At 43.2% G+C, this 27,238-nt stretch overlaps 5 protein-coding genes across 5 annotated transcripts; 3 read left to right on the forward strand and 2 right to left on the reverse strand.

Annotated features, from left to right (window-relative positions):
- Positions 1 to 1,161: 1,161 nt before the first annotated feature.
- Positions 1,162 to 4,512, forward strand: PHALS_00287 (oxoglutarate dehydrogenase (succinyl-transferring) e1 component; the record flags this gene model as incomplete). The annotated part of the gene is made up of 4 exons (XM_024730026.1): positions 1,162 to 1,382; positions 1,447 to 1,767; positions 1,842 to 1,953; positions 2,035 to 4,512. 4 exons carry the CDS (start codon positions 1,162 to 1,164, stop codon positions 4,510 to 4,512), a joined length of 3,132 nt encoding a protein of 1,043 aa, XP_024572333.1.
- Positions 4,513 to 5,205: 693 nt separating this feature from the next.
- On the reverse strand, positions 5,206 to 5,658 carry PHALS_00288 (uncharacterized protein; the record flags this gene model as incomplete). The annotated part of the gene is made up of 3 exons (XM_024730037.1): positions 5,206 to 5,245; positions 5,321 to 5,406; positions 5,581 to 5,658. The coding sequence occupies 3 exons, from the start codon at positions 5,656 to 5,658 to the stop codon at positions 5,206 to 5,208; spliced, it is 204 nt and encodes a 67-aa protein (XP_024572334.1).
- Positions 5,659 to 14,485: 8,827 nt separating this feature from the next.
- PHALS_00289 (conserved oligomeric golgi complex) lies at positions 14,486 to 17,161 on the forward strand (the record flags this gene model as incomplete). Its single annotated transcript, XM_024730048.1, has 5 exons — positions 14,486 to 15,178; positions 15,239 to 15,750; positions 15,897 to 16,284; positions 16,345 to 16,971; positions 17,039 to 17,161. 5 exons carry the CDS (start codon positions 14,486 to 14,488, stop codon positions 17,159 to 17,161), a joined length of 2,343 nt encoding a protein of 780 aa, XP_024572335.1.
- A 1,532-nt stretch (positions 17,162 to 18,693) lies between these two features.
- Positions 18,694 to 21,231, forward strand: PHALS_00290 (Prominin; the record flags this gene model as incomplete). Its single annotated transcript, XM_024730059.1, has 2 exons — positions 18,694 to 19,888; positions 19,949 to 21,231. The coding sequence occupies 2 exons, from the start codon at positions 18,694 to 18,696 to the stop codon at positions 21,229 to 21,231; spliced, it is 2,478 nt and encodes an 825-aa protein (XP_024572336.1).
- Positions 21,232 to 25,493: 4,262 nt separating this feature from the next.
- Positions 25,494 to 25,869, reverse strand: PHALS_00291 (uncharacterized protein; the record flags this gene model as incomplete). Its single annotated transcript, XM_024730070.1, has 2 exons — positions 25,494 to 25,685; positions 25,750 to 25,869. 2 exons carry the CDS (start codon positions 25,867 to 25,869, stop codon positions 25,494 to 25,496), a joined length of 312 nt encoding a protein of 103 aa, XP_024572337.1.
- Between the last annotated feature and the right edge of the window lie 1,369 nt (positions 25,870 to 27,238).

Here is a 27,238-nt window from a genome sequence, read left to right on the forward strand (position 1 = left end):
CAGATGCCATCGACTGCTAGATTTTTCACCATTCATAGCATTACACGATACATAATGATAGTTATCATGTAAACTCATACTATTTGTTCTAATGTTCGTAGTATTTTTTGACATGATTGCGTACGTACTATATATTGTATGCTTTCATCAAAGTTGCGGAATTTCTATTCAATATGCAACATTCTCGTTTATCGAAGTGATCCATAAAGCATTTTACGTCATACTAAGCGCTCAATTATCATTCCGTAATTCAATATCTGTAATCAGTAAGTTGCGCTTAAATTCTGTTGACCAATCGATCATTAATCGTCAAATTGAAATTAAGTGAATGATCACATCATATATATTGTTCACTACTTTAATGTAGTCATTAACTTGTTCGTTTCATAAGGGGCAACCACTTGGTTACGAAAAGGTTACACAATGGTATGAAATGCTGAAGCACAATGGGGCGAATTTCTCCTTTGGGACATAACCAGTACAATGTTGCCACATTGTCACTTTGAGCACAAGTACGGACATGATCAGCTTAGTCTTGATGCCTGTCATAACTCAACAACTAGCAACATTTAGGACATGCAACTCCTACTATACTTCAAATAACGCTAAGCTGAGAATCATAGCGTTAATGAGTTTTTTCACCTTCGAATTATTGCCTGGAAATGGGTTACTAAATAAAAGGTGGTTTCAAAGTTGATTTTTTCCTAAATTCTGTAAAGTACAAATTGCTGAACTTTATTAAAGAGATCATGTTTTTCCGACTGACAGTCATTGCATCAAGACTATCCTACGTTCTCATTGCTATAAGATCAAGTGTTAGTTAATGGACAACATAGAAACTCGTTCTTACGATTTTCATTTATCCTAACAATCCACTTATGTTCACGACCATCACGTAGCATCAATCATGTAAATTTTTATTAAATCAGTGAATATGCTACACGATAATTTATCTTCAGCGCGCTATCTTTTGAAAGGTTACCAAGATAAGAAATTACAATGTATAATCTTTGGATCTTGTTGCATACTAAAAAATCGAATGTGCGAACTTAACAGTATCTAAGCCTGTCCAACCTGTCATGTCGCATACCGTTTTCTTAGTACTTTTAATCTCAGCCTCAGTTTCCTATCTACAGCCCAGGCCCCCCCTTAACCTAAAAAATGACACAGCAGTGGCTCGCCAAGGTCGCTCGTCGCAGCATGCGCACCAGCGTATCGTCTGTGCGTGTAAATTCCTCGCGTTTAAATTTGCCTCAAGATGTAGCTGCTCGATGGATGCGTGCATTCTCATCAACACCACACCCAAGTGAGACTTTTATGACAGGGAACAATAATGCCTATGTCGAAGAAATGTACTTAAGTTGGCAGAGTGATCCAAAAAGGTTTGTTATTTCTTAATGTATTTCTTCGTGTTAGTAAAATAATTCTCAATATTCTGCAATGTAGTGTGCACAAATCATGGGATGTATACTTTCGTCAGGTGGAGAGTGGTAGCGTGCCTGGCGAGGCTTTTATCCCACCACCAACAATTCAACAAGGTGTTACTCCTGTACGGTCTGTAGGTGGTGCAGCAACTTTGTCTAGTGAACAGAATGATGCACTTGGATTGAGTTATCTCATTCGTGCCTATCAAGTGCGTGGTCACGAGGCGGCTAATTTAGATCCATTGGGTCTACAGGAACGTCCTTCACTTCCTGTATTGGATATTAAGATGTATGGATTTACAGAGAAAGATCTCGATCGTGTTATTGCTATCCCGAAAAATTTGTGAGTATTGATATTATTGTTCATACGTGTATACACTATTAAATGATTATTGTTCGTATACTTACATTTATCAGCTCATCAGGAGTTTCCGGTTTCTTGGAGGAATTAGCTGATGGTAACAACAACATGACACTTGGTCAAATTATTGAGCGTCTTAAAGAAACTTATTGCAGCTCCATCGGTGTAGTAAGTCTCATACTCACAATCACTTAATCTCACGTTGTATTGTACTGACTATTGTATTGCATTTTTATTGTTATCTTGTAGCAATACATGCACATTCTTGATCGAGAACAATGTAATTGGATTCGTGCTAAAATGGAACATTTAGTTCAAGATGAAGAATCCAAGCAGAAAAAGATGCATATTCTTGAACGTTTGGCATTTTCCGTCGTATTTGAACGATTTTTAGGGAATAAATACAATACAACGAAGCGATTTGGTCTCGATGGTGCTGAAAGTTTGATTCCTGGTCTCAAGTTCATGATTGATCGTGGTACGGAGTTAGGAATGGAACATTTGGTGATTGGAATGCCCCATCGTGGTCGTTTAAATGTCTTATCAAACGTGATTCGAAAGCCTATTCAACAAATTTTTAAAGAATTTCAAGGAACACACATAGATGTTGAATCATACAATAAACGAGATGTAGAAGATTGGTCAAATGCTGGAGATGTTAAGTATCATATTGGTACATCGTATGATCGTGCTTATCCAGATGGAAGACAAGTGCATTTGTCACTTGTAGCAAATCCTTCACATTTAGAAGCAGTAGATCCTGTTGTTGTGGGTAAAGTGCGTGCAAAACAATTTTATTTGGGTAATGATGCAGAAGCAGAAAAGAAGGTGATGCCATTATTATTGCATGGTGATGCTGCATTTAGTGGACAAGGAGTTGTGTACGAAACAATGCATTTATCTGGTTTGGATAATTACCACACAGGTGGTACAGTGCATGTTGTTGTAAATAATCAAATTGGTTTTACAACAGATCCAAAGAATTCGCGATCATCTCAATATTGCACAGATTTGGGGAAAGCCATGGACGTACCAATTTTACACGTAAATGGTGATGATCCAGTGTCAGTTGTTAAAGTCTTTGAGTTTGCTGCTGAGTGGCGTCAAAAGTGGCGCTCAGACGTGATCATTAATCTCACGTGTTATCGTCGCTTTGGACACAATGAAGTGGACAATCCATTTTTTACGCAGCCTTTAATGTATAAGAAAATTGGTCAAATGAAATCGGTACTTGATAAGTATGTCGATGAGCTTTTAGCGTCTGGTGCTGCATCAAAAGAAGAATGTGATGCCAAAGTATCGAAAGTCTGGGACTTTTTTCAACGAACATTTGACGAGACAGAAAAGTGGGAAGACACGAAGAAAAGTGACTGGCTTGCGAATCGTTGGGAATCTTTTAAAAGTCCAAATCAGCAATCGCGAATTCGTTCAACGGGTGTAAATATGAATGTGCTTAAGCACGTTGGAGAGAAAATTAGCACCGTCACACCTGGTTTCAAAGTGAATCGCCAATTGGATCGTATTATGACGGCGAAAAAGAGTGCGATTGAGGCAGGAGAAGGCATTGATTGGGGTACTGCAGAAGCCCTTGCATGGGGTACGTTATTGCTTGAAGGAAATCACGTGCGAATTAGTGGTCAGGATGTCGAGCGCGGTACCTTTAGTCACCGTCATGCTGTGCTACATGACCAAGAGACGAACGAAACATACGTACCACTGAATCATCTTGCAAACAAAACGATTCCATCTGCTCCACTAGCGTACAAGACTCCAGGAGGCGATGATGTTCCAGACACACAGGCCGAATTCGTTGCATCTAACAGTTCGCTATCAGAGTTTGGTGTCTTGGGTTTTGAATTAGGATATTCACTTGAAAATCCAAACGCTTTGATTATGTGGGAAGCGCAATTTGGAGACTTTGCCAACGGTGCACAGATCATGATCGATCAATTCCTTAGCTCTGGCGAAGACAAGTGGATGCGTCAATCGGGACTTGTGATGTTATTACCGCATGGATATGAAGGACAAGGTGCGGAACACTCGTCATGTCGTGTGGAACGATACCTGCAGAATACAGATGATGATCCAAATGTTGTGCCACTGATGGACGAGGAAAATCGAATGCAGATTCAACATACAAACTGGCAAGTTGTATACTGTTCGACCCCTGCACAATATTTCCACGTGTTACGTCGTCAAATCCATCGTGACTTTCGCAAACCATTGATTTCAGTGCAGCCAAAGCATTTGTTACGTCTTCGTCAAGCGTCTTCCAAACTCGAAGATATGGCTGCAGGCACGCAATTTCAACGTCTCATTCCAGAAGTCTCACCTGAGCAATTGGTAGCGGACGATGAAGTTAAGCGTGTTATCTTTTGTACTGGTAAAATATACTACGAACTTGCACAAGAACGTCAGGAGAAGGGAATTAAGGATGTGGCTATTGTGCGAGTGGAACAGATTGCTCCGTTCCCGTTTGACAAGGTGGCAGAACAGGCTGCACGCTATTCAAATGCTGATATCAAGTGGGTGCAAGAAGAACCGCTGAATATGGGATTCTGGACATATGTGGCGCCGCGTTTAGAGACGGCATTGACGCAGCTAAATAGCGATTCGCGTCGGCCAACATTTATCGGGCGTGCACCGGCAGCAGCCCCTGCGACTGGATACAATGCTGTGCACCAAATTGAGCAAGAGCGCATCATTACAAAAGCTCTGAACGTGTAAATGGCGGAGATTTGTAAAGCGAAGCATCAAAGCTTTTGGGCACGAACAGATGGAGCGAATTATCGTGCGAATTATCGTGCGAATTGAAGCTTTAGGGATATGAGGACAAGGAACATAATGCTTTATAAAGATGAGACTTGGACGATGATAGCTCAAAGAGATAAATTGTCTTTATTTTGGTCCTCATTAGATAAAAGTATTTTTTCATTGTGAGCACTTGCTAGATAAGTGTGTGCAATTGTTTGGCTTGTTGTCTTGTCTTCTATGGTTGTAGAGTTGTTTGTATAGTTGACCCAAGTTTCATCCGCAAAGTGAAGGTGTTGATCTGCTGCACATCCATTACGGCCTAATGGCACGACACAACATTCAGCTTTTTCAAAGTAATTTATGAAACAGAGTGCATACCTTATTAAGTAAAGCATCAAAAACTATTTAGTCTGACGTTTGCTTCGCTGAAGCTGTTATACGGATGAGAAAATAAAGGCGCAAGCAACATTTTTTAGAAGCGGTGACCCTGAAGGTCAGAAAGCGCTTGTACGGCAGCCTTGAGCTTTCGTTTACAATTTGTCTGAGCAAAAGGCTTGCACACATAGGCCCACAACGGCATAGCAACCGGAAACCATGGTGAGTACACGATATGGATATCTAAATAATCTCGTACAGTGATCGCTATGTACTGGTGATCGAATGGGTTCATGTGCGAAAAAGTGTCGATAGATTGAAATCAGGCGCCCTGAACCACCAATAGAGTATTTTCAGTCCATAAGTAAGGAATTCTATAAACTGCCAAGAAAGCATCGGAAGATACCAGCATTGTAATTTTACGGCCCATCCAAACATAATCGCACAGCTCGCTGCTGTATCGAGATCCTTACCGGTGAGGATACAGCCAACCTGTAGCGCGACATAATGTTTGATATTAAATTTGCCAGCAGTCATTAATTTAAATCAAGATCCGTGCTGCACAGCAAAATTTCGGCAGATTTCGCTCAAGAAAATCGGCACCGGAATCGGACATGGCCAGCACAGAATCCGTCATTAACTGGATAGACGGAATGCAATACTCACACCTGCACAGAGTGACCGCGATTCGGGATCAAAAATTTCACCACCCGTTGAGTTTGCGCTGAATAACGCACTACACATAAGTAGAGACTTTATCTCCTTTCAAAACTGGGGTAGCTATCCCCTGAATTCTTTTGACATTTTATGCATTGCAAAAGTACAGAGAGCAGCATAGACGTCAAGGTGGACGCTCAGCACCTCATGTATTTGCTGTAAGGAGTCATGCTCATCGCTTTGAATCTACAGGTACATCTACCAGCTAAGTATAGAAATTGAAAGAAGAACGAATTCAGGAAGGCGTATTTCCCGGTGCAACTCTGTCTCACAATTTTAAAAGGTAACAACTGAGGGTTCGCCAAGTTAAAAAAGACAACAGTGCCAAAAAGTCTTGTCGTAATGGGATCTCACAAGTTTATAATCTTGTAGAGTGAAGATATCCCTTCCACTGCGTCGAATACTAACTTAGAGCTCGGTGGACCCGCTAGCCAGCTTTCTGCTCCAGTAAAATTTTTACACCCCTTGTTATTCGAACAAAGTCAGTGAAACATGACTCGCATGTTGCTGGATCCCGCGGGCTGTTTTGGCTATGGCAGCACGTCAAATCTCTTTGCGAGTCTCAGTGCTTGGCCAATACAGACATCGCCAAGCATGGAGCCATTTTATGTTTCATGAATTGAAAGGCGTCTGGTTGGACGTCAACCTCACTATAGCTGGCTCGTAAGCCGTAAAGTGGGTGATGAGACGCTTCTCCTTCAGTCAGAAATCTGAGAAAGAACGATCTGAAACTTTTGCCAGTACTTGAAGTAAATCACAGCCAACTCGAAAGACCTTGCTATTGATTTTTAGATCCTACTGGTTGCAGCATTCGGATTGCCCAGAATCGTAAATTGCGGAATCACTCAATCGGAGTGGGTGCATTGCTGTTGAATACAGGTGCACCCTGAACTTGACAAGTCTGGGGGGTCAAATTTCCGGAGGTGGGAAGGCATTAAGCTCATCAAGTCAAGCATAGGGAGAAGAGTAACCTACACTGGAGCATACAATACAGAGGTTACCAAACTGCGATAATGCATACGAAAGAATCAAGATTCGGCTGGGGGAATGAGATATCTGAAACAGCACACTACCTATAACTAGCAAGTATTAGTCAGGAATGTGGGGGCGCGCATAACCTTGAGCTGGACAGATTGATCATTATCAAAACCTTGCGATTAAAGCTCTTGTGCTGTCCAAATTAAATCTGGCTCGAACGGACTATCTTTTGCAGGCAACAGGTCCGGCAGACTTCGCTAATCGGCAAATATTGAGGTAAGGGAAAGGCGAACAGGTACTGTCCTAAATACGTTTGATCATATCTAAGGATTGCATGGAAGCGCTATATATACGGAAAGGCGGTGTATATCAATGAGGGATGGCTAAGTTCGTGAAGGGCAGGACTGAAAAAGATAGCGCAAAGTTTGCGTAGAAAATTTGCGATCCCGATTCAGGGCCGATTGGATACTTGGCTGCGTGATTGGCGTACCTTAGAGGAGCAATGAAGCTGACAATGAATGATCTGATGATGTTGGGATTATCGGCACTGCACAAGAAGTTCCGAGTGCGACTGTTGAACATTCAGTAAGTGGCAAATTTGGAGCTGCGCATAATCTTTCACGGACTGCTGGAAGCCAAGGTTTATTTTTTTTCATTGCGGAACGCAGCAAGTGTGCCCGGAAAGAATTGCGGATTTGTGGCGCTTGATATTGAGAATTTGAGTAGAGCTCGAATTGAATGTCGCACGGATAACATAGGGATTTTGTTTGTGGCTCTGACAACACATATTCGAAAATTTGTATTAGTACAAAAGCCACGCACACTCTGAATTGTCGAAGAGATTATGTCGGTATCGGTAGAGAGCAAAAATGCTGTGACAGAGACCTGCAGTAAGGGTTATAAGTTTAATTTTTCCAAAGTTAGTACCCTTGGTGGTTGCCCACCAAGATAGCCGAGAAGGAACAACATCTAGGACAACGCCCACGAATTAAGTAAATGTGATTAGCTTCCTCTATGCACATGGCAAACAAGCAATGAACGGAAAGGCACGATGAGCAACGCAACTGACGTAGTTGATAGTGTAAGTTCCTCGAGCCTCAAAGGGGCGCTGATGCCGAGAGTCAATTTAGTGAACTGGTATACAATTTTTTTATCAAGTATGAGATCTACTAGAGTAAAATGTTTTTGCCAAAGACATAGCACGCGGGGGCTTGAAAATTTAAGTCTTGAATGACGTACGATGAACGAGAGTTCAATTGCCATAATAACACAATATGTATTGAAAGGAATGAAGAGCTCAAGGTGTTTGTTGATGATTTAGGAGAAGCAAATCAGATGGTAAAGCGTGTGATCAGGCCCACACAGAAAGGTCGATAATGATGTTTTGCACGTTAGCGAAACTGATTCAAGACTTCTCACTTGCATGTAAGGTACACTACTTCATATGGAGACGCAACAGAATACGCGGCCTATATACTAAATCTTAGTGTAACGGGGTTACGCGTACCCTTGATGAAAGGGCGGGACACACCATCTTGTGTGACCGTACACAGGTGAGATTAGCACAAGTTGGTGTAATCACACAATGGTGTGATTACTTCGCTACAAGAAGCCACTACTTGGCAGGACTGCCAGTTGTAATATAGAGTAGTTATGTTTCACTATATTAAATAGGTATAATTATCTTAATCAGGGAAACCTCAGTTTTGAAGATTGGCGGTTCTGCCGCGACTAAAACAATGAAACACAGTTGTAATTTATGAACGGAATATATGTCTTTACCTTGGTTAAGGTAAAAAGTACTCTTGGAGTTAGCGCGCTACACTCGTACTGGTTCTTGTAAAAAACGAAAGGTCGGTGATCTTACGTTTTTTTAGCAAGGAGCTAAGGCAGCTACGCTGCACTTGGTAGCACCCGTATTCACTTTATGCCTGAGTCGTTACGACTGATCCTTGGTGAGGATGGAGCAATACTCCTATTTGCCCCTGGGCATGCAGGACGGGCTTAAAAAGCTGATGTCTCTGCTAGGCCCTGAGGGCGTGGAGCACCTTGTTTCGCAAGGGCTCGAAGCGAGGAGCGCGCCTAGAGGCGTTTTCATATTATGAAAATGCTCTGTCAGAGCACATACAGCAGAAGCTGTCAGCGTCGACTGCGTCCATGACGCCACCGTCAAGGACGTTTGATTCTTCTCGACCCGGGCCGCTCATAAGCGTTAAGACATTCGAGGGTGAGGATGGAGATAATTTACTGCTCTGGGTAAGAGAAGCCGAGATAGCTATGGCATCCTCCATCCTCCAGAACGAGCAACAGTGCGTGGCGCTAGCTATCTTCAAGCTCGGGAGCTGAGCGCAAGAATGAGCACTAACGTGCGATGAACCGGTTGAAGCTGCGTTCCTCTCCTAGAAGGAGCTGAAGTGTCAATTTCTGCGAGTGTAATCAGGCATATCGCGGTCGATCGCGTTTTCTTGCTGCCCAACAGGGCAAAAAGGAGTTGGTAGACTTTGTCCAAGAGTTGATGACTCGTATTGCCGGGATAGCAGCCGATCATCTTCCCGAGGTGGTCGCAGTGATCGTTTTTATGGAGGGCCTCGCACTGGCGTGGCCAGAATGGAAGCCTTCCGTGTGCATCCGTCTTCCTTTGACGATGCGACGAATGAGGCGCTGAATGCCAAATTCAATTTAAGTTAGCACGACTTGGTTGGAATGCACACCGTCAGAGCTCGCCGAGCAGGCCTGAGTCAATATGCTGAGAAAAAGGAGGAGAGCTATGAGCTGCCGGACAGCTTTGAAACACCTGACGGAGTTTTGTCATGGGGACGTCACCATCGGACAGAATGTCCCCTGCGCAAGGCGCGTAAAGGTTCATCGAACCGACGTCTCGGTTCTAACCAGTCTGGGTTATCGCGGGGACCGAGAGACCCCAGTAGGTGCAAAGCGCCCTACTGGGGAAGAATTGATTTTTGTTGTACCTCAAAGAGGTAATGGGCAGCAGGGCCCAGCCCCGACGAACTTCGTGCTCTTGAACACGGAACGTGTACGCAAAGCCGGGCTTGCTGATCGTAAAAGCGACCGTGAGGGGCATTAAGAATCCATGGAACATCCTGATCGAACCCGGGGCGCCGGACAATTATGCTCGACGCCCCACGATCGAAGGATATCAGCTGTATGCTTAGGCGCTGAAAGCGCCGTTGAGTGACAACGTCACTGTTCGCATCGCGACGGGGGCTTGTGTCACTGTGCCGAGGATCCCTGTGGACCTCGGTGTCAAGTTTGTTGCCTTCGATAGCGTGGAACGCGGCTTAGTCTTAGACTTGGATGCAAGGTATGACGTTTTTCTTGGTATGGCAGAGTTGGAGCACCATGAACCATGGTTTAATTAGAGGTCGAAGATCTTGTGCACGCTACACACACGTCTCCTGGTTGAGCTTTGGTGAGTCATGAACTCACCTCTGCTTGGAAGAAGAAGCGCTATTGGCGCGGGCACTGGACCGGGACGGTCAATGTACTAGATATCCGAGTTGTCAAACACCGAAGTTGTACTAGACAAGTGTCCCGAGCATGGCTTGCGGGCTGAGGTGGAGCGGCACATCACCCACTGAGCACTGCTCAAGTAACAAAGCAGTTGCTGCAGGCCAAGAGTGGCATGGTCGGACGAGGTCCGAGGCATCTTGTTTTTTTACCTTCTGATGCACGTGTAGTAGCACGATATCCACTGGACGAAGACTGCGGAACTAACAGCTCTTTGCCAAATGTTGTTAATGACACTAAGGCTTTGATGGAGCGGAGAGTGGAGACACTGGACAACGCTGAGCGTGTGATCCCACTGGTCTCGATGAGACGTAAAACCTCTATAGAGAGGAGTCGGTGATACCGTATGACATTTGCAAGACGCAGGGCGTCGACCCTGACCTAGGGTGTGTCTACCGTAGACATTAGCGCACAGCTATATACCGTTTTAGCGGTACGACAGGAAAGGAAGACGGCGATGTCACCCTCAAGGCTATTCCGACAGTGAATGCTCTTCTTGAGCTGGACTGGATATCCTTCGAAGAGTTTGGCGGTGCCTTGATGGCAGGAAATTTAGCCGAAAAGGTGATTATAGGACCCAAAGAGGAGATTGACTCGTCGTCGCTTCTGGTTGAAGTTGGTCTAGAAGACACCAAGAGGGTGCTGAATGTACGAATTGAATCGTCGATTCTGAAGGATCATCGGATTCGTACTATTCTTCGGTAAAGGAATTTCAAGGCGTCGTCTCCATAGCCCCGCCGTCGTTTCTACCTCTGGGCCGAGGTGACCTGGTTCCGAATAACAAATACTGCGTACAACGCCAATGATCCTGTCCAAGAAACAGTGTGACGTCATTGACGCCTTATGGTGCGTGAGAGCAAGTCTCTACATTCGACATCCACGTTTTGTGTCCGAAAGCCGAACGGCTAGTGGTGTATCGTCCACGCTTACATTGAGCTGAACGCTGCCACCATTCTGGCACAGACCCCAATTTTTAAAAAGATATTCTTCAGAACAATAGGGTTGGCCGTACAAAGTACAGCGCGCTTAGTTGATGTGCTCATGAGAGCGTGTGATAACCCTCTGTACAGATTCCTCGGCAGACCCTTTGCGCTTGGTAGCACTTGTAGTCATTCCAGCGAAGCGCTTCGAGCGGCATGTTCTGAGAGTGGATGGTGATGCCCCAAGGGCTGTCAAATGCATCAACATCATTTAATCGTATTGTGACGTAGTTGTTCAAGCCCCATCGTGCGTATGCAATAACAAACTTCGGCAAGATTTTCGTCCACAGTCGTGCGGGGCACAGGAGGGCAGATGAAGAAGATCACATCGTCCATTTGAGAGCGGTGTCGAGTGCAGGTGCACGAATACGCCGTATGTTAATGCAAATATGTGCATCTTTGGCGTAAAAATTCCTTTTAAGGGTGCTTTATTACGAAGTGTGGCCTTCAAGTAGATCCAGTGAAGGTCAAAGGACAGGCCAGTTTCAAAGAAGCAAAACGACTAGCGCAAATGGCTAGGCCTCGCCAACTACTTGCACAAGTATAGCGCAAATTATGCGGAAATGGCACGGCCATTGTCGAATCTCCTTAAGAAAAATAAGGAATGGTGTTGGGACTATGAGCATCGGGAGGCTTTTGACAGGGTCAAAGACAGCCTTTTCATGCACCAATACTGGCATTGCCAGACCCCGAGCGTCCTTTTAGCGTCGTCTGCGGTGCCTCGGACTTTGCCATCGGCTGTACACTGATGCAAGCAGAAGCCGAGGGGCGAGATCGAGTCGAATCTCGATAGTTTTAAGGCTGCGGAGAGAAATTTCCCAGTCCACAACAAGGAATTACTTGCGATGAAGTATGCACTTGTCAAGTTCAGTGTGCACCTGCTGGGCTCAAAGCCGTTTCTGATCTACACAGATCATGCGTTATTATTCGCTGTGAATCAGTCTCCTCACCTTTTGCAGAGTTTGACCAGGTGGCTCTCATTCTTTGCAGAATATAACTTCGAGGTAAAGTATAAGCCAGGAAACCAGAATTTTGTGGCTGATGCGTTGTCACGCAGACCGCACTATGAGCTTGCATATCTCACGACTGTGACGTCATCAGCGACGGATTTGATCCGCGCCGCATACGCAAGTGACAGTATGTATGTAGAACCGCTACAGGGTCGCGGGAGCAAGGGTTATCGAAGGTCGGACAAGCAGTTGTCGTTGCGACCGCGCGCACGGTCCAACCGGTAGCCGTTGAATATCGGGTTGCTGTATTATAGCATCGACTCGACGGAAACGCCACGAAATTTTGGTTCCTTAAGATGAGGATTTGAAATACCGTACTCTCTATGAGACCCACGGCACCCCATTCAATGGTCATCTCGGTCGTGAGAAGACCTACAGCTCCGTGAGTTGCCACTTTTGGTGGTCCAGGCAAAAATGGACGAGCACATTTGGGGGCGCGTGGTAGATGTGCCAAAGGGTGAAACCCTCTTCGAATGCGGCGGCTACTCTGGTTAGTTCATCGGTGTTGGCGGTTTATAGTATGGACTTTGTGCTTGGCCTGCCGAAGCTCTCGGCGGGCAAGATGGGTGTGGTGGTCTTTGTGGACACTTTGAGCAAGATGGCTCATCTTGCGGCAGTTTCGTATACCTTCGACGGTGTGTGTACAGCGACGGCTGTTTGTGGATCGTGTCTTTCGAAAAGATCGAATTTCGAAGCCAACTGTCTCTGACAAAGACCCAAGCTCAACTGGGAAGTTTTGGTCGAAAATCTTCAGGGTGCTGGGCACCAGGTTGACTATGTCAATACCGACCCATCCACAGGCCGATGGTCAAACCGAGCGCGTGAATCGCGTCGTTAAAGTTGTCCTTCGCAGCGTCTGCGCTGAGACGCCGTGGAGTTGGAGCACGTAGAGTTCGCTCTGATCAATGCAGTGCATTCGTCTACCGGCTGCAAGCTGCTCTACGAGAACGATCTTGATCCTCCTCGCGTCTCGCTGAGACCGTCATTCCATGGCTCAGAACTTGGTGGGGGAATAGCGGAGCGGCTAGCTGATATCAACCCCCTCATTGTTCATAAAGGAGCCGATGACTTCCTGTCTACCAGACTGCTTGTCATACGACGCGCTCGCAATGCGATGGGTAAAAGCCAATACATGCATAAAGAATACGCAGACGACAGAAGAAGAAGAAATGTTGAAAGCTTTGAGGTCGGAGACCTGGTTTTAGTAAATGCGAAAACCTTCAAATACATGCAGTTTTACGAAAAAGCCCCGTTCACGCTTTATCGGACCATTTGAGGTCGTGGCCAAGCGAGGCCTTGCGTGTATGCTAAATCTGCGGAGAAGGATGCGCACCCACCCAGTGTTTTATGTGGGCTTGCATAAGCTGTAGCGGGATCCGCCGAGCGGAAGCCATATTCCACACGAGGGTCTAGGACCGAACATTGATACGAGCGTATGAGAGCCGCCCTGTGAGCAGCTTCCAACCGCTACTCCTATGCCTCGTCGAGGCGATTGATAATAACACCACTTCCTCCTAAAGTCGAGAGGTCGGGAATCGGATACGGTATCCGCACGGTTTGAGCAGGGCTCACGTCGCGCCGCTGGCGCCTCTTGCTATCCTCTAGGAGTATCCGACTCGTAGTCGACTTCCTCCAAATTCTCGATGAGATAATACGTCGGCGCAATGCGCGGTGGCCGGTTGCCGAGGGCTTGGGATACGCTTCCCTTGAAGCCGCGGACGTGCTGTCCGAAGTTGAACCGCGTGCAGGAGACGAAGAAGGACCTTGGCTCAGCTTCCTCTAAGTGAAAGAGCTATGGTAGCCCCCTGCAGGTCAAGTTGGCTACATCCTTGATTTTAGAAAGGATAACGAGTGTATTTTATTAAGAAAGTTAATTGTAGTTACAAACATTGATACGCTGATAGATGGATACTTGTTTTACTGATCTGTCAGAGTCTCATTATTCCTCATATGGGGCATACCTCCGAAGTTCGTAAGACTTAGCGAGGCCAAAGCAAAGGCTTGAAATTGGAATGAAGCAAAAAGAAGCAGTGGTTAAAATATAAACATCGACGGGAAACAAGGAAGCAAGGACAAAGAAGACAATAATTAGTGTGATATCGGTACGGGCCGCATGTGAAACCCATCGTACTACAAAGGAGACCAAAACAACCAACTACCGGAAAGTGGTGACCAGCAAGCTAAAAAACAAGTGGTTTGGGACGATGTAGGGAGAATTAGCCACCTTGGATGAGAATAGAGTGGGAATAGTGACGGCGGCTCGATGAATATCGCGAATTTTGAAATTGTCAAAATGGCAAAAGAAAATTTGAATGCATTTTAGAGCCTAGTATTTTGATTAGGTTGTAACTCTCGATTATGATACAATCAACAGCACCACGAGGGGTTCTGGACACGCGTCTCACTGCAAAGCAAGATGCGCTTTTGCAATCACTTGAGCATCAGGTGCAATTAAAAACACAAGCAGAAACACATGCATCTCATTTACGGTCGCAACAACATTCAAAGGTGGCGGAAACGCTGCGCGAATTTATTGCACAACGTCCAAGTAAAACAGAATCTTCTGTTGAGTTAGACCCTTCGTTTATTCATCTCTCATCTCAAATTGATCGTTGTATGTCACAATGGAGCAAAATATATACCCAAGCTCATGAAACTCAGGCTTTAGTGGCTGAAATGGAAGCGAGTCATTCTCAAGTGACTAGAAAAACCCAAGCGTTGTATCAAAGTTTTGAAGACGTTTTACAACAAGTAGCAGCGCTTGATGCTCGTGTAGCTTTAATTGCTGCTCCCATGCCTCATTTTACGGCTATTGATAATGTAGCGCATACTTTGGGCTTCGGAGTTAAGTTTGCAGCTCCTTCTAGTGGATCAAAAAATCACGTTTTGATGGAGAATGCATCAAAACCTCGAGCTTCTTCCACAGTAACAATAGACCCAAATAAAGCAGTGCAAGTTTATCAGCATCGACGCGGTATTGATCCTACAACATCAGAATTCATGCGCGCGTTGGAAACAATTGACACGTCGGTAGCATTTCTGACTCAACACGTACGAAACCTGAAGATTTTTGAAGTTTTTCTCTTCTCATTATATATTTTATGTTGTTAGTTAGAATACAAAGACTCGGCGTGTTATATTGAAGCCTATAAAACACTTGCCGCTGGAGGAATCCAAGCATTAAATGACTATGCTTTGAGTGCATTAGAAGCGGCTAGAGACGCAGTGCTTGAAGCTGTTCAAAAGGAAGCATTGATGTCACAGCAAAGTGGAATGGAGATTTCGCTCGTGAGTCAATTGGACGAGACGTCGCCATATTACGTTAATTTTCAGCTTGTAGCACCAGCTCTAGCTGCTGTGGCAAAGCAATTCGAGCGCTTGAAATCGCAGCCGCTCCAAAACAGTGTTGAGAATCTTCGTGTGCTTGGAAACGTGCTTGATGCATATGCTACTCAGCGAGTACAATTACTGTCTCCAGTACTTGGAACGTGGCTAGATACTGTCAGTGAAACGGCTGATATTGTGAATGGACTTCGTGTGACTTGCGCTCAATTGCTTAAGGTGTGTGAAGCCGAGTATCAACTTTTTTTAAAGCTATTTGGTCGCGATCCGAGTGATGAACTGTTCAGTATTTCCAGCTTGAGTGAGATTCTTGGCGAAGAAGATCAAGATCAAGAAGACAATGAAAATGCTTTCGAGTCGGTTGTGTGTTCGTTTTGTGTTTATACCTGATACATGCTGCTAACAAATTGTGCTGTGACTATATAAGACGTCTCATTTTTCAACTTTGTGGGGTGTTGTATAATACTGTGCGACCTCGGCTTCTAGCACAAAAGGATTTGGAAGTGCTATGTGAGGTGATTCAAGTTTTGAGAAGTGAAGTGATTGAAGCAGCCATTACTCCACGTGCAGCACTTGTTAGTTATGCTGAGCCTGTAATGCATCGTATGATCCAAGATGCGCAAGAACGTCTTATTTTGTGCATGCAAAAGTATATTCGTGACGAAATCGAGGGTTTTGAACCTTGTCCTGAGCATTTAAACTACCCAGCCAAGTTGATAGCAGCAGAAGAAAGTGGTGCTTCACTATATGCGACGTGGTATCCGTCACTTGAGCACACTTTAATGTGCTTATCTCAAGGATATCGTTATGTTAAGGTACGAGATTGGCTTCCTAGTTTGATGCGTTAATATTTACACTCTATATACTTTTCTTAGATGGAAATCTTTGAAGAGTTAGCTCAAGACGCAATTCAAATATGCACAGCATCTTTGAAAATGGCATCTGCTGACATTACAGCAACACATGGTCGTCTTCATGGCTCCCTCTTTCTTGTCAAACATCTACTTACACTACGCGAACAAATTACACCATTTGAAATTCAATTTGCTCAGAGAAGCAAGACACTGGATTTTACAAGCAGCGCGGATGCTATGAACGAGTTATTAGGAGATGCATCAACATTATTTCGATTTACAGGTCCAAATGGAATATTGAATCTTTTTACTCGTGGCATTCCACAAATTCAGGAGACAACAGCAGACGTGAAAAAGGAATTGGAGCAGGAGCTAAAGAAAAGTTGTACGGGGTTTATTGAATTTGTCCTGGAGCAATTGGCTCAGCCACTGCTTGCACTGATGAAGCAGATTGCTTATGCACAACAAGCTCAAAAAGCCGCAGCACTAGACTTCCGTCAGTTTGAGTTCACAGCTCCAACTGAAGTTCATAATGTGCTTGCAAGGGTCTCGCATCAGCTGAATGAACAGTTACCAAAGATTCTACAGGCAATTCACCTTTACCTTCGAAACACATCGACGGAGACAATTTTATTCAAACCCGTTCAGGTGAATATCTCAATATGGTGATTTGGATTCATGAAATGACTAATTATTGTTTTTCTTTACATTCAAGCGAAATTTAGTGCTTGTGATTGAAAATTTAAAGGCACTGTTAGATCAGGCATACACATATGAAGAGCTTCAACCATGTGAGGAGGATTTCAAGACTGTGCTGCAGCAATTGAATGCACTTTAAAGCTGAACTCAAAAGTTTCTCAATGGCTTTTGAATATTTTTTGAGCTGGCATATTCCTTGTAATGGAAAAGTAGCAGTGAAGATGAAATCAATGTAGACAATATGATTACTGTCTTTACCTGCTAAGTTGATCACAGATTTGATTTTCTAGATAAAAGAATCTTTCTACTCATTTGAAATCGATAGAGTTACAGCTAAATCTCGGAGCATCAAAAATTTCAAGACAATAATATTCTTGTTATCCCTCACCACAAACTTGATCTTTGAAGTGCTTCACTGAAAAAAGTTAATCAGCCAAGATTTCTGCTGATTGTCATATCCGAATTGCCAACTTTTCATTGATACTCGTCGATGACGTGATCTCGAAACCTGGAGCTCAACAGAGGATATTGCTTATGATTTTATGATTGTCGTGCGAGCAACTGGTTGCTGACTAGGTACCAATCAGTGCCTGCATCGTAATTTGTATTAAACATTCGTCCGTTGACGCTGCTTAAATATATGTTTTGGTTGTGTGGACTCGGTCTTTCTATGAGTTTTGATGTGCCAAAGCAGAAAATTAAGCATTATAGTCGGCAGACAGTCCGGAGCTCATTTTAAGTCAACGATTGAGTGGCACTTCACTTAACCTCGAATAGATAAAGGGTGAAGGAAATTGGATCTATAGGGGCAAAGGGTGAAGGAAGTTTGATTCGTGCGCATCAACGAGGACGAAATGAGCGACAACTAAATTGTCTTATTTTGGGCACCTGATTCATCCATTTTTGATGTAAACGTGATTCCTATAGCTCCACACTTCAGAAATAAAATCTCCTTTTCATCCTTTTTTAAATCAACTTCACCCCAGCTAGCGATGAATCCGTTGTAGAGTCCTAACTGGTGAAATATTCTTCTCCAGCGTATTGAATAATTGGCAGAAAGAAAGGCTGGCTAGAGATTTGGTAAGTAAAATTCGCTTTCAGTTTTTGTCGTTTGCGCTACCTCCCTATACATTGGTAAAAATTGCTTGACGTAATTCTCTTATCATTCATAAAGTGCAACGTCATAAGAGACACACAATAATCATGCAGCCCAATGAGTATAAGAAATTATTGTGAAAGAATATGATCATTATATAAAATTTGGACTCATAGAGCAACGGCATGACAGATATACAGCCCCCATTCATGATTTATCATCTTCTTCTACTTCGGCTAAGGAGCTCGATCAAGATAAATTTTGTGGAAAACATGTAGTAGTTTATCAAAGTCGATATAATTTTCTGTGAAGGCCAACTGCAGTGACCAATTTGGTGCATAATGCTCGCTTCATCGCATGCAAGTTGTCTAAATAAAACCATTAACTCACTTTTGCCTATCTACAACTCAAAATACTTTACATTTCCGTTGCATCGCAGTCTTGCCCGATAAAATTGGTGCAATCAACTATTCATTCTCGGTTTGTCTTTGGTGCATTCGGTAGTTCAAACAAGTGAAGTCTACCACAATCAAGACCTGACGACGATGAGGATTAGAAATCATCACACGGCAATAATGAAGAGGCCTTATCAATTGGTAGTATTAGCTTTGCTGGCTTCGAGTGCTGTATCATTAGCACAGACTACACAGCAGTCATTTGCAGATATGTCAAAGCTGCGTGGTTTGAAGAATGAATCATATATCCAACCGCAAGATCATTTGGTTTCCAGTGCTCTCGTTAGATATCGACGACTGGAAGGAACTTCAACTGAAGCTGATGCATCGGCACAGGCCAATCAAGTTGGAGCATCGGTACGCAAGGCGATTAAACAACTTCGAGGAGGAACTGACAAATTTTATCAAGATCTCATTACTGCCGTAAAGATCACATTGTGTGAGCAAAATTTGGCAAAAAATAAAATTCGCTTTGTCAGTTGTGATGCTGATAATGCGTACAAAGACGACAATGGCGATCCTGAAAGACTTCCTGTCACGTCTTTGACAGATGATGAGACAGTAAACGCTTACAATCAGGGACTTTGTGAAGTCGCTCCCAATTGCTATTGGGCTGAAATTGTAGACGGAGATACGAGTCGTGCTAAAATGTATGCATATCCAGATAGCACTATGGATAGTACTGCAGCTACGGCTAAAATCAAAGAGTGGGCGACTGGAGTTATTGGTTTTGTGATTCCAGGCATTGTTTTGGGTGTTTTGAGTCTTTTGACCATGGTCTTTTTCTTGATATGTCGCTGCTGTTGCAACCGATGTGGCGGACGATTTCCACGTGAAGAGGGATACAAGTGCATGGAAAAGTTTTTACCCTTGCTCTTCTTTCTTCTCTTTGCAATTGGAGTTGTGGTAGTGTCTGCAGCAGCCTTTCTGTATCGTGGTACTATGCTTGTTGCCGTTGATGACCTTTTCAATGCGACATCTGGTACATTAGAAAATGGCAGCGAGTGGATCGCGAACATTCGCACACCACTTGTTGAAATTGCGGCAACTGTCGTCGACTCTGCAGATGATATTAAGGTCAAGCTGGACGGTACAGATTTTATTGATACCGGGTTGACGGACCTCACTACAAAGCTTGAAGACTTTGGTGATAAATATTCGACTGCGCCAAAGTTTCCAGCGAACTGCGTACCTGATCCTTCGAAAACGAACGCAGAAGCAGATGGTGATCCTTGTTACGAATGTAAAGCATGCACCGCTATCGGAACAAAAGCACAAGATGCTGCAACACAAGTGAACAAGAATGCAGGGCCAGGTATCAAGCAATTGAGTAATGTTAAGAAACAATTGACATCAAAGTTAGTGGAAATTTCAGGCAGTGTTCAAAGTGCAGTGGACGCTCAAGTGAGTATGGCTAACACATTGATTACAACAGTTGATAATACGCAAGCGGATGTGGATGGTTACGATTCTCAATTTCAAGGCTATCGAGATCAACTTGGTTATGCAATCATGGCATTATTTGCTTTGGCTCTTGTCGTCATTGTCGTTGGTTTTATTGGAATACTTTTTGGTCTCACACCCTTGAAACTTCTTGCCAATATAATGCACATCGCTTACTTCTTTGGATTTTTCGCTCTCATTCTTGTATTTATCATCAGTGCTGTTGTCCTAGCGATCGGTGTCGTATTAGGTGATGCATGTGAAGTCACAGCAATCTTTTCCTCCAACTGGACAGTGCCACTGGGTGATTCTGCCAAAGCTGTGGATGCGTGCTTTCAAAATCAATCTCTGATCGATGTGTTTAATCTATCGGACAAGCTTAGTTTTGCTCGCGGTGGAATAGAATTTCCAAAACTTGACGTCTCTGCGATGTTTGATTTTTCGGATTTGGACGCCCTTGAAACCAGCACCAATGATATTGATGAAGGTTCATTCGGTTTTGACAAAGCCGCGTACAGCTCCTTGGTGACGACTTTTAATAGTTACGCTGTACAGACTTCCCCATTGTGTAACCCAGCTGGTAATGGGTATCAGACAACTGAGCATCTTCGCAAACCGTGGCTAGCGAATAATCAGCCACAGCCAGGCTCTGGTACGGAAGCCGATTACATTGAGAATTACTACAAAAGTTACGACAGCTCGTGTACGAACAATAATCCGAACAGTAATACTCCAAATTTCGGAAAAGCGTATGCCTGCGCGACTACACCTCAATGCGCTTTCTCTGTATTCATGAGGGAAAAATATACCGTCATCCTCCCTCTTGCCACGTTAAAGGCGAGTATGGAGTCTTTTAAAGCTGAATTAAGCAGCGACGTAAACGGTATCACATCAACTTCGGACACTTTCGAAACTAAAACGAAGAAATTAAATTCAGACATTGAAGGCATCAAAGCTCAGCTCGACAGCAGTCTTATTGGATATGTTGGCGACTTTGAGGAAGCCATGTATTGCACATTTATTGCGGATGGCTTTTGGACCATTTACGACGCACTTTGTGGCGATCTCATGCCGTCGATTACCATGATCGCACTGATGCTGTTCTTGTGTGGCATTTTTCTCATGCCAGTAAACGTCTGCCTTATCATCGGAGTCAAGCGCTTGAAAGCACATGGCAACGGCAATATCATGGATGCCGAATTTAAGTTTAAGTAGAAGGGATAGGTAGCTATATCCTTTGATTATTAAGATTGCCATGAAAAGCTAGCCGGCTTGTATGATATCAACCATAATATTACAGATCTCTTGCACAAAAGATGCTCGATGCGACGTATGAACTATCGGGGCCGTCCCAAATAAACTTTTATCGGAAGTTATTGAGTATTGCTATGTATCATTTAATGATGGCATCATCTTATAATCTACAAAGCTACATTTGATTCCGCATGTTGCGTTGGACGCTTAAAGCCATACTTGTCTTCGGAGAATTTGTATATTAAACTTCATCCGGGGTTGACGCTTCAGGTATTATTTATTGGTCTCAGCATGACGCTGAGTCCCCTCATCAGCAAGTCTCGTTTTGCTCTCAAAAACCTCGACTGAGCTCGCGTAGTCGATTCTATTCATTACTTGTTCATCTCAACTCTATACGAATAGGCAAAGTATATATCGCTTCTGGTGCAGATCGAATTGAATAGCTAAGTAATGATATATCGCAATATGTGATCTGACACAATTCGCGTCAATGATGTCCAATGTAAAGACCTGGCTCACGGCATAGCGGATTAGCGCTAGTCGCCATGGGTGATGGTGTTGTGATGGCAGTTGTTTTGCTGAAGCTTGAAATGATGAATCCGTTGCTTGTGGCTGATACAAGGATAAAGAACGTTAGAGGATGCAGCAACTGTTCGATGCTCATGCTGCATTTCGATTATATTCCACGGTAAACCGGATTTGAAAAGCGGTTCACGTCTATCTAAAGTTTGGAGCTTGCGTATATGCCTTTTTACTCGTGGAAGCTGTCAAAGGAGGGGGTGATGGAGTAGGCTGGTACTCATTATACAATTATTCGAAGGATTCACCCGACCAATCTGCAGGTTCATAATCGGTTTTTAGCTTCATATTAAGTCGTACGACGCACGTATTCAATATTAATAGCTTCTAATCTAGCTTATCATCAAAAGACAAATTTTATCGTTTTCTTCTGATGTAGTGGATTTTTGGCTCGTGTCATCACTGAGTCTATCGGCACCAGTTGAGCTGCTCGCGTCTAACTAGCCAAGTGATCGATATTTTACTGCTGACTTGCACCTCCGAATTTTTGGTATGGCGGAACCATGTCGAACGCGTACTACCGTCGTTGTAAACGTGTTATGCTGCGTTCCAGCGGCTTCACATTCCTGCTTATCACAGCAGTCTTTGCTGCGCCTGCAGTTATCTTCCACCTTTGTTTAAAGACAAAGGGGTTTAGTCGTAGCTGACTGTAGACTTGGAAAGGGATGCTAAAACAACCAAGGTCGTGAACCAATTTCAGGCTACTGATCGGACGAATTAATCAAGTTTCGTTGTCGAGCGCTCGTCGGGATTTTATGCGTTCCTTTACTTCGACGGAAGTCGAGTGGGACTGTTTTTTATTTTTCGTTACACATGAAAACTCACCTACATGAAAATAATATTGAAATCTACAAAGCGTTATACGGCAATCTGACTTGACTGACGGACAGTTGGAGAAACCCACAAGAGAGCTCACGATACCTGGGTCCACTTTCAGACGCAACACTTTGTCACTAAAAGCGATAGACCAACAGCAATAGTTTTTAGCTTGACTGATTCCGCAGAAGTCCGTATTGCTAGTATGTCTAGAATCACGATATGTACAAACTGAAATTTTCAGCATAAATGAAACACAATAAGCGCAAAAAGGAGGCTGATTTCTTGTGATATTTTGATAAGCTAGACAAAAAGTAGACAAGCTTTGACAAGTTTGATTAGAAATTTCGTAGATGCGGTGGCTATAATGTGTGGCTGTCAGCATCTTCGAGTATGATTCTCTTTAAATTCATCGACTAAGGAATTGATGAGGAGTTATAAAGCAAGTTTCTACCTGAATATCTCTTTGTAAACTAGATTTTGATTGCGTGCCTTTAGTATGTGAAATCCAGTAAAAATGAAATCTATGGTTATCAAATTACTTGAAAAAACATTTCTCTTCTAAATCTTCCAGCATTGAGAAAAAATCACTACTCGCCTTCTCCTCATTATCGTTTTCGTATACATCCATTGATTGACGTTCTAGTCGAATCCGGACTATGTTGACACTTAAAACACCGCTAGTATCAGTACCACCAGAGATGATTACTGCAACAGCTCTAAGAACCGGGTATTCATCTAGATGACCAACAGCGGCTGGTTAAAAGAAGTAACACACATATTCTTGTCAGGCAGCAGTCACAGGGTGTCGATGACTAGTGGATACGGTTGAATGGCGAAGAAAGAAAATATTTTGACCTTCATGTTACACGTGTTATGACTGGAATCGTGTTCTTTTTCAACGTGGCTATCCATGCATCAACCTTGTTTGTCGATACACATCCATGAAAACAAACAAAGACTTGAAGGCTTTCAGTGCTGTATGTGGCTTAACATTCTGGTCCTGACTCTTCTAAGTCTAATGCCTTTTTGCCCTCGGCCTCTTGCTAGAGTTAGGCTATCAGCTGGCCATTGCTCGCCGTCCCAGCTAGATTCTGCTGCAACTCTGGAGATGGTTGATATTACAGCGGATGGAGCACTCATCGATCGTCGAAATAGAAGGCTGACAATCTCATTGCTGTTATTAAGACGCTACACGATATTGATTTACTGTGTTGTACTTCATCAGCGTTTAGATAAGAATTCGAAACAATTGGGAAGGGTATTTTGAATCTTGTCACCCTGAAATATAATTTATTACTTAAGATGGCCACGCCCTTACAATTTGACTCTTTGGATGCCATGACCCTATTCGAAAAAAAAACCGTATGAACTTGGCCAATCTCCAAAAGCGCTAGTTGATAAAGTTAAATGTCTTTTCTTCGTCGTATATTCACTCTTCGGTGGCATGGATAAGATCATTGAGTTTCATGTCTGGTATCTCGACGACGCCTATCTGAAGGGAAAGCGGTGTGTGACGCCACCGTCTCTGTATCCGACAATTGGGATTGCGCTGTGAAAATATATCGCTCACTGGTTCCGAATACGTCAGTTTAGCTCAAGATGTAATCTATTTATTCACATCACTGTGTCATCGTAGCCATCCGACAGCCCTGCAGCTCAGTTGTGAAGTTTCACTGCTCCGCTTGGTCGGCCTGTCACACAGTAGTGATGAGCCAAAGATGCCGTTCGTACCGTAGCAAGGGTGGCTCATTACTATAACTCAAAGTTTAGCCGTAAGAGCGAGGTCTGGGAAAATGCTGGTGCGCAACGAATTTAACTTTATTTTCTTTCAGATTTCTGGTTAAGTCAAATGATGTCATTGGCCTCCTTTACTATTTACTCAAGCTGCTTGTCCATTGCTTTGACCTGTTTCAAAAATCCAAAAAAATTGTCTTTAGAGATATTTGTTGAGCTCTAATAGAAATCATTGAACTGATCTGTTAGAAGTTTGTGTCAGTGAATCAAAGTGCTAATTTTTCTAGTCTGTGAAAGCTCCTTCTCAGTCTCATCAGTATCACTATAATTTTTGATATCGCCGGTTCCATTGTTTCCTTCAATTCATTTTATGAAGGTGAAGTAAAAATCATCACTCACTGCCGACTAATTTCTCTCTTGGTATCGTCTTTTACGATAGTATAAAGATTTTAAGCTTAATCTTGAAGTCCATAACGATCAAGGCTTCGTCTGAGCCTTCACTCTTGGCGTAACTACCCCTCATTTTATTCATGCTTCTGCTATAGCAGTCTGCCGGTAGACTACTCAATTTTCGAGCGATAATTTAAGGCAGCTGGATCCTGATTGCTGAGGCATTGGTACCAATTTCTACCAACGGAAGCTAATTTAAAGGCTCATGTACTTGCGGCGATAATTTCCCGTTTTTGTCGATGGTGGCGGAGTGAGCATGTTCATTGATTTTTTTTACCTTTTCACGCGGAGCTGTACCTCCAACTTCTATCTGGAATCCTCATTTGATGCAGTCTGTAAGGATCTGCTTTATGAGATCGAGATAGTTGTTAATCAGATGCCAGTGACACAGTCAACCTTATTCCACAGTATGTATCGACTGCCGTCAACGCTTTCATTGTGCACGAAAGTTTCTTCAAAATCAAAAATGTCTCACTTTGAGACCCTAAGGTCCCACCTCCTTCACATAGCCTTGACAATTTGGGTACTGGTTTGTCTACTTCTCCATGAAGAAATATTGCCACTTGAGCATGATAGTGACACAACTTCATCGCTATCTATGGGCTGAGGTCTTTCGTGAATTTTGTTTCTCGCTATGACACTCAACCAATTTGAGTCCCGTTTGAAGCACCTTTTGATAGCACTTCTTGCAGATGAGCGATAAAGGTGGCAAAAATGAACGCGAATACAATCTCAGCATGCGAATCACAGCCCACAACTAGTTCCCAGCATGCATCTGGTATGAAAATTATAGAATTAACTAGACCTTGTTGCACTGAAAGCACCTGATCGAACTGACGAGACACGAAAGCAGTCGGCGATTTGCGACACGCGTGCCTGGTACTTGCGCCAACTTACACTATTTATTGGCACTAAATAGCGTAGTAGCTGTAGCCTATAAAACCGACCGGTGATGATGATAGAGGTGTTATTCGCTTCTTTATGCTTTGCTCGTTTTATTCGATCAATTAAATGCATCGATTCGAACTTTCGCAGCCGTCCCAGCTGCTCATAAAATATTTGCCGACTTTTAGTTATTTGCCTATAAGGACTTTGGTAATTTGAAAGTCTTTAGAATGTCAAGAGTTAAGGAAGAAAGTGTTTTTCTCAGCCTTCATTGCGTTAGTACCAAAATTATCAAAATGCTTGCCGTCTCGCAAATTTACGGTTTGAATACAATTTTGCGCAAGACAAAGCTGGTGTTTCTGCTGTGGTATCTAGACCCTAGTCAGACAAGTTCTACATTGCACTTTAAATCTGTATCAAAATAAAACCAATCGCTTTCAATTTTTCTGTCGCCATCTCTCTAAAATTCTCTTCATTTGATATCCTTTCGTCAACAGTATCGATTTCGTAAAATTCTTTGTTTCTGCAACTCTCCGGTTATTCACCCATATATCTCAGAAGTTCGTCATTATGCACACCAGAATTGTATAGAACTCTGTTAGCGAGCCATAAGAACCGATAGCTGTCTTACACATCTAAGATTGAGGTTTACAGAATACACACCTTTACTTATGCTCCATAGGAATGTTGCAGCTGCCCGGACTTCTTTTCTGACAGTGCCAATATCAGAAGCCATACGCACGATGAGAAAAGTTAAATAGTATAATTGGCGATGTCAGGCATGTTACTGAGCACAACAGGAATTTTCCACTCCAGATATAGCTGCAAACGTTAGTTATGTGATGTAATACTGACTTAATGTCAGGAAAAGGACTACTTAAACGGTGCTTGGCCTCTGCCTTAACATGTTTATTAGATAGCGGAGTTACATCGTCCATCGTGGTGCGCTTAAGAGCTTAACAGGTTTGTGGTTAACTCAACAAACTCTTCCTATAGGACCGTAGCATTACAGGATCATTTCTCTATTACCTTCTTTCCTATAGATTCTTCCTATTTGTTTTTTATCAATGCCAAATAATCGGAAAATTGAGTTTTTAGTTAGAATGTTTATTTTACGCTGATTTTTTAGATACTTCGGTCAGACTTGATGTTATTGATACCTTTTGGTGGTTTAAGTAAGATTTTGAAAATGCTGCAGGAATAAGACACGATCAGCAGCCTCGAGGACCAAGAATTGATGCGTTTAAAATTTTTCAATTTTCCATTAGCGTCATGCGGCTTTACGATATCGCTTCGAAGATAAGTATGAATTATCCGGGGTTGAGCTGGGGTTGAGCTTGTACTACTCCGGATTGGGCTAAATACTTCGTTGTCATCGTCATTACCTTGTCTAATCAGTAACACTGTAAATTAATCACAATCTTCGTTTGACGATTTAATTACTAGAATTATGAATAGGTCTAGAATTTACAAAGCTTAACGAAGTTGAGCTATACGTGTA

This window comes from Plasmopara halstedii (assembly GCF_900000015.1).
Source record: "Plasmopara halstedii genome assembly, contig: Scaffold_110, whole genome shotgun sequence".
NCBI lineage: Eukaryota > Oomycota > Peronosporomycetes > Peronosporales > Peronosporaceae > Plasmopara > Plasmopara halstedii.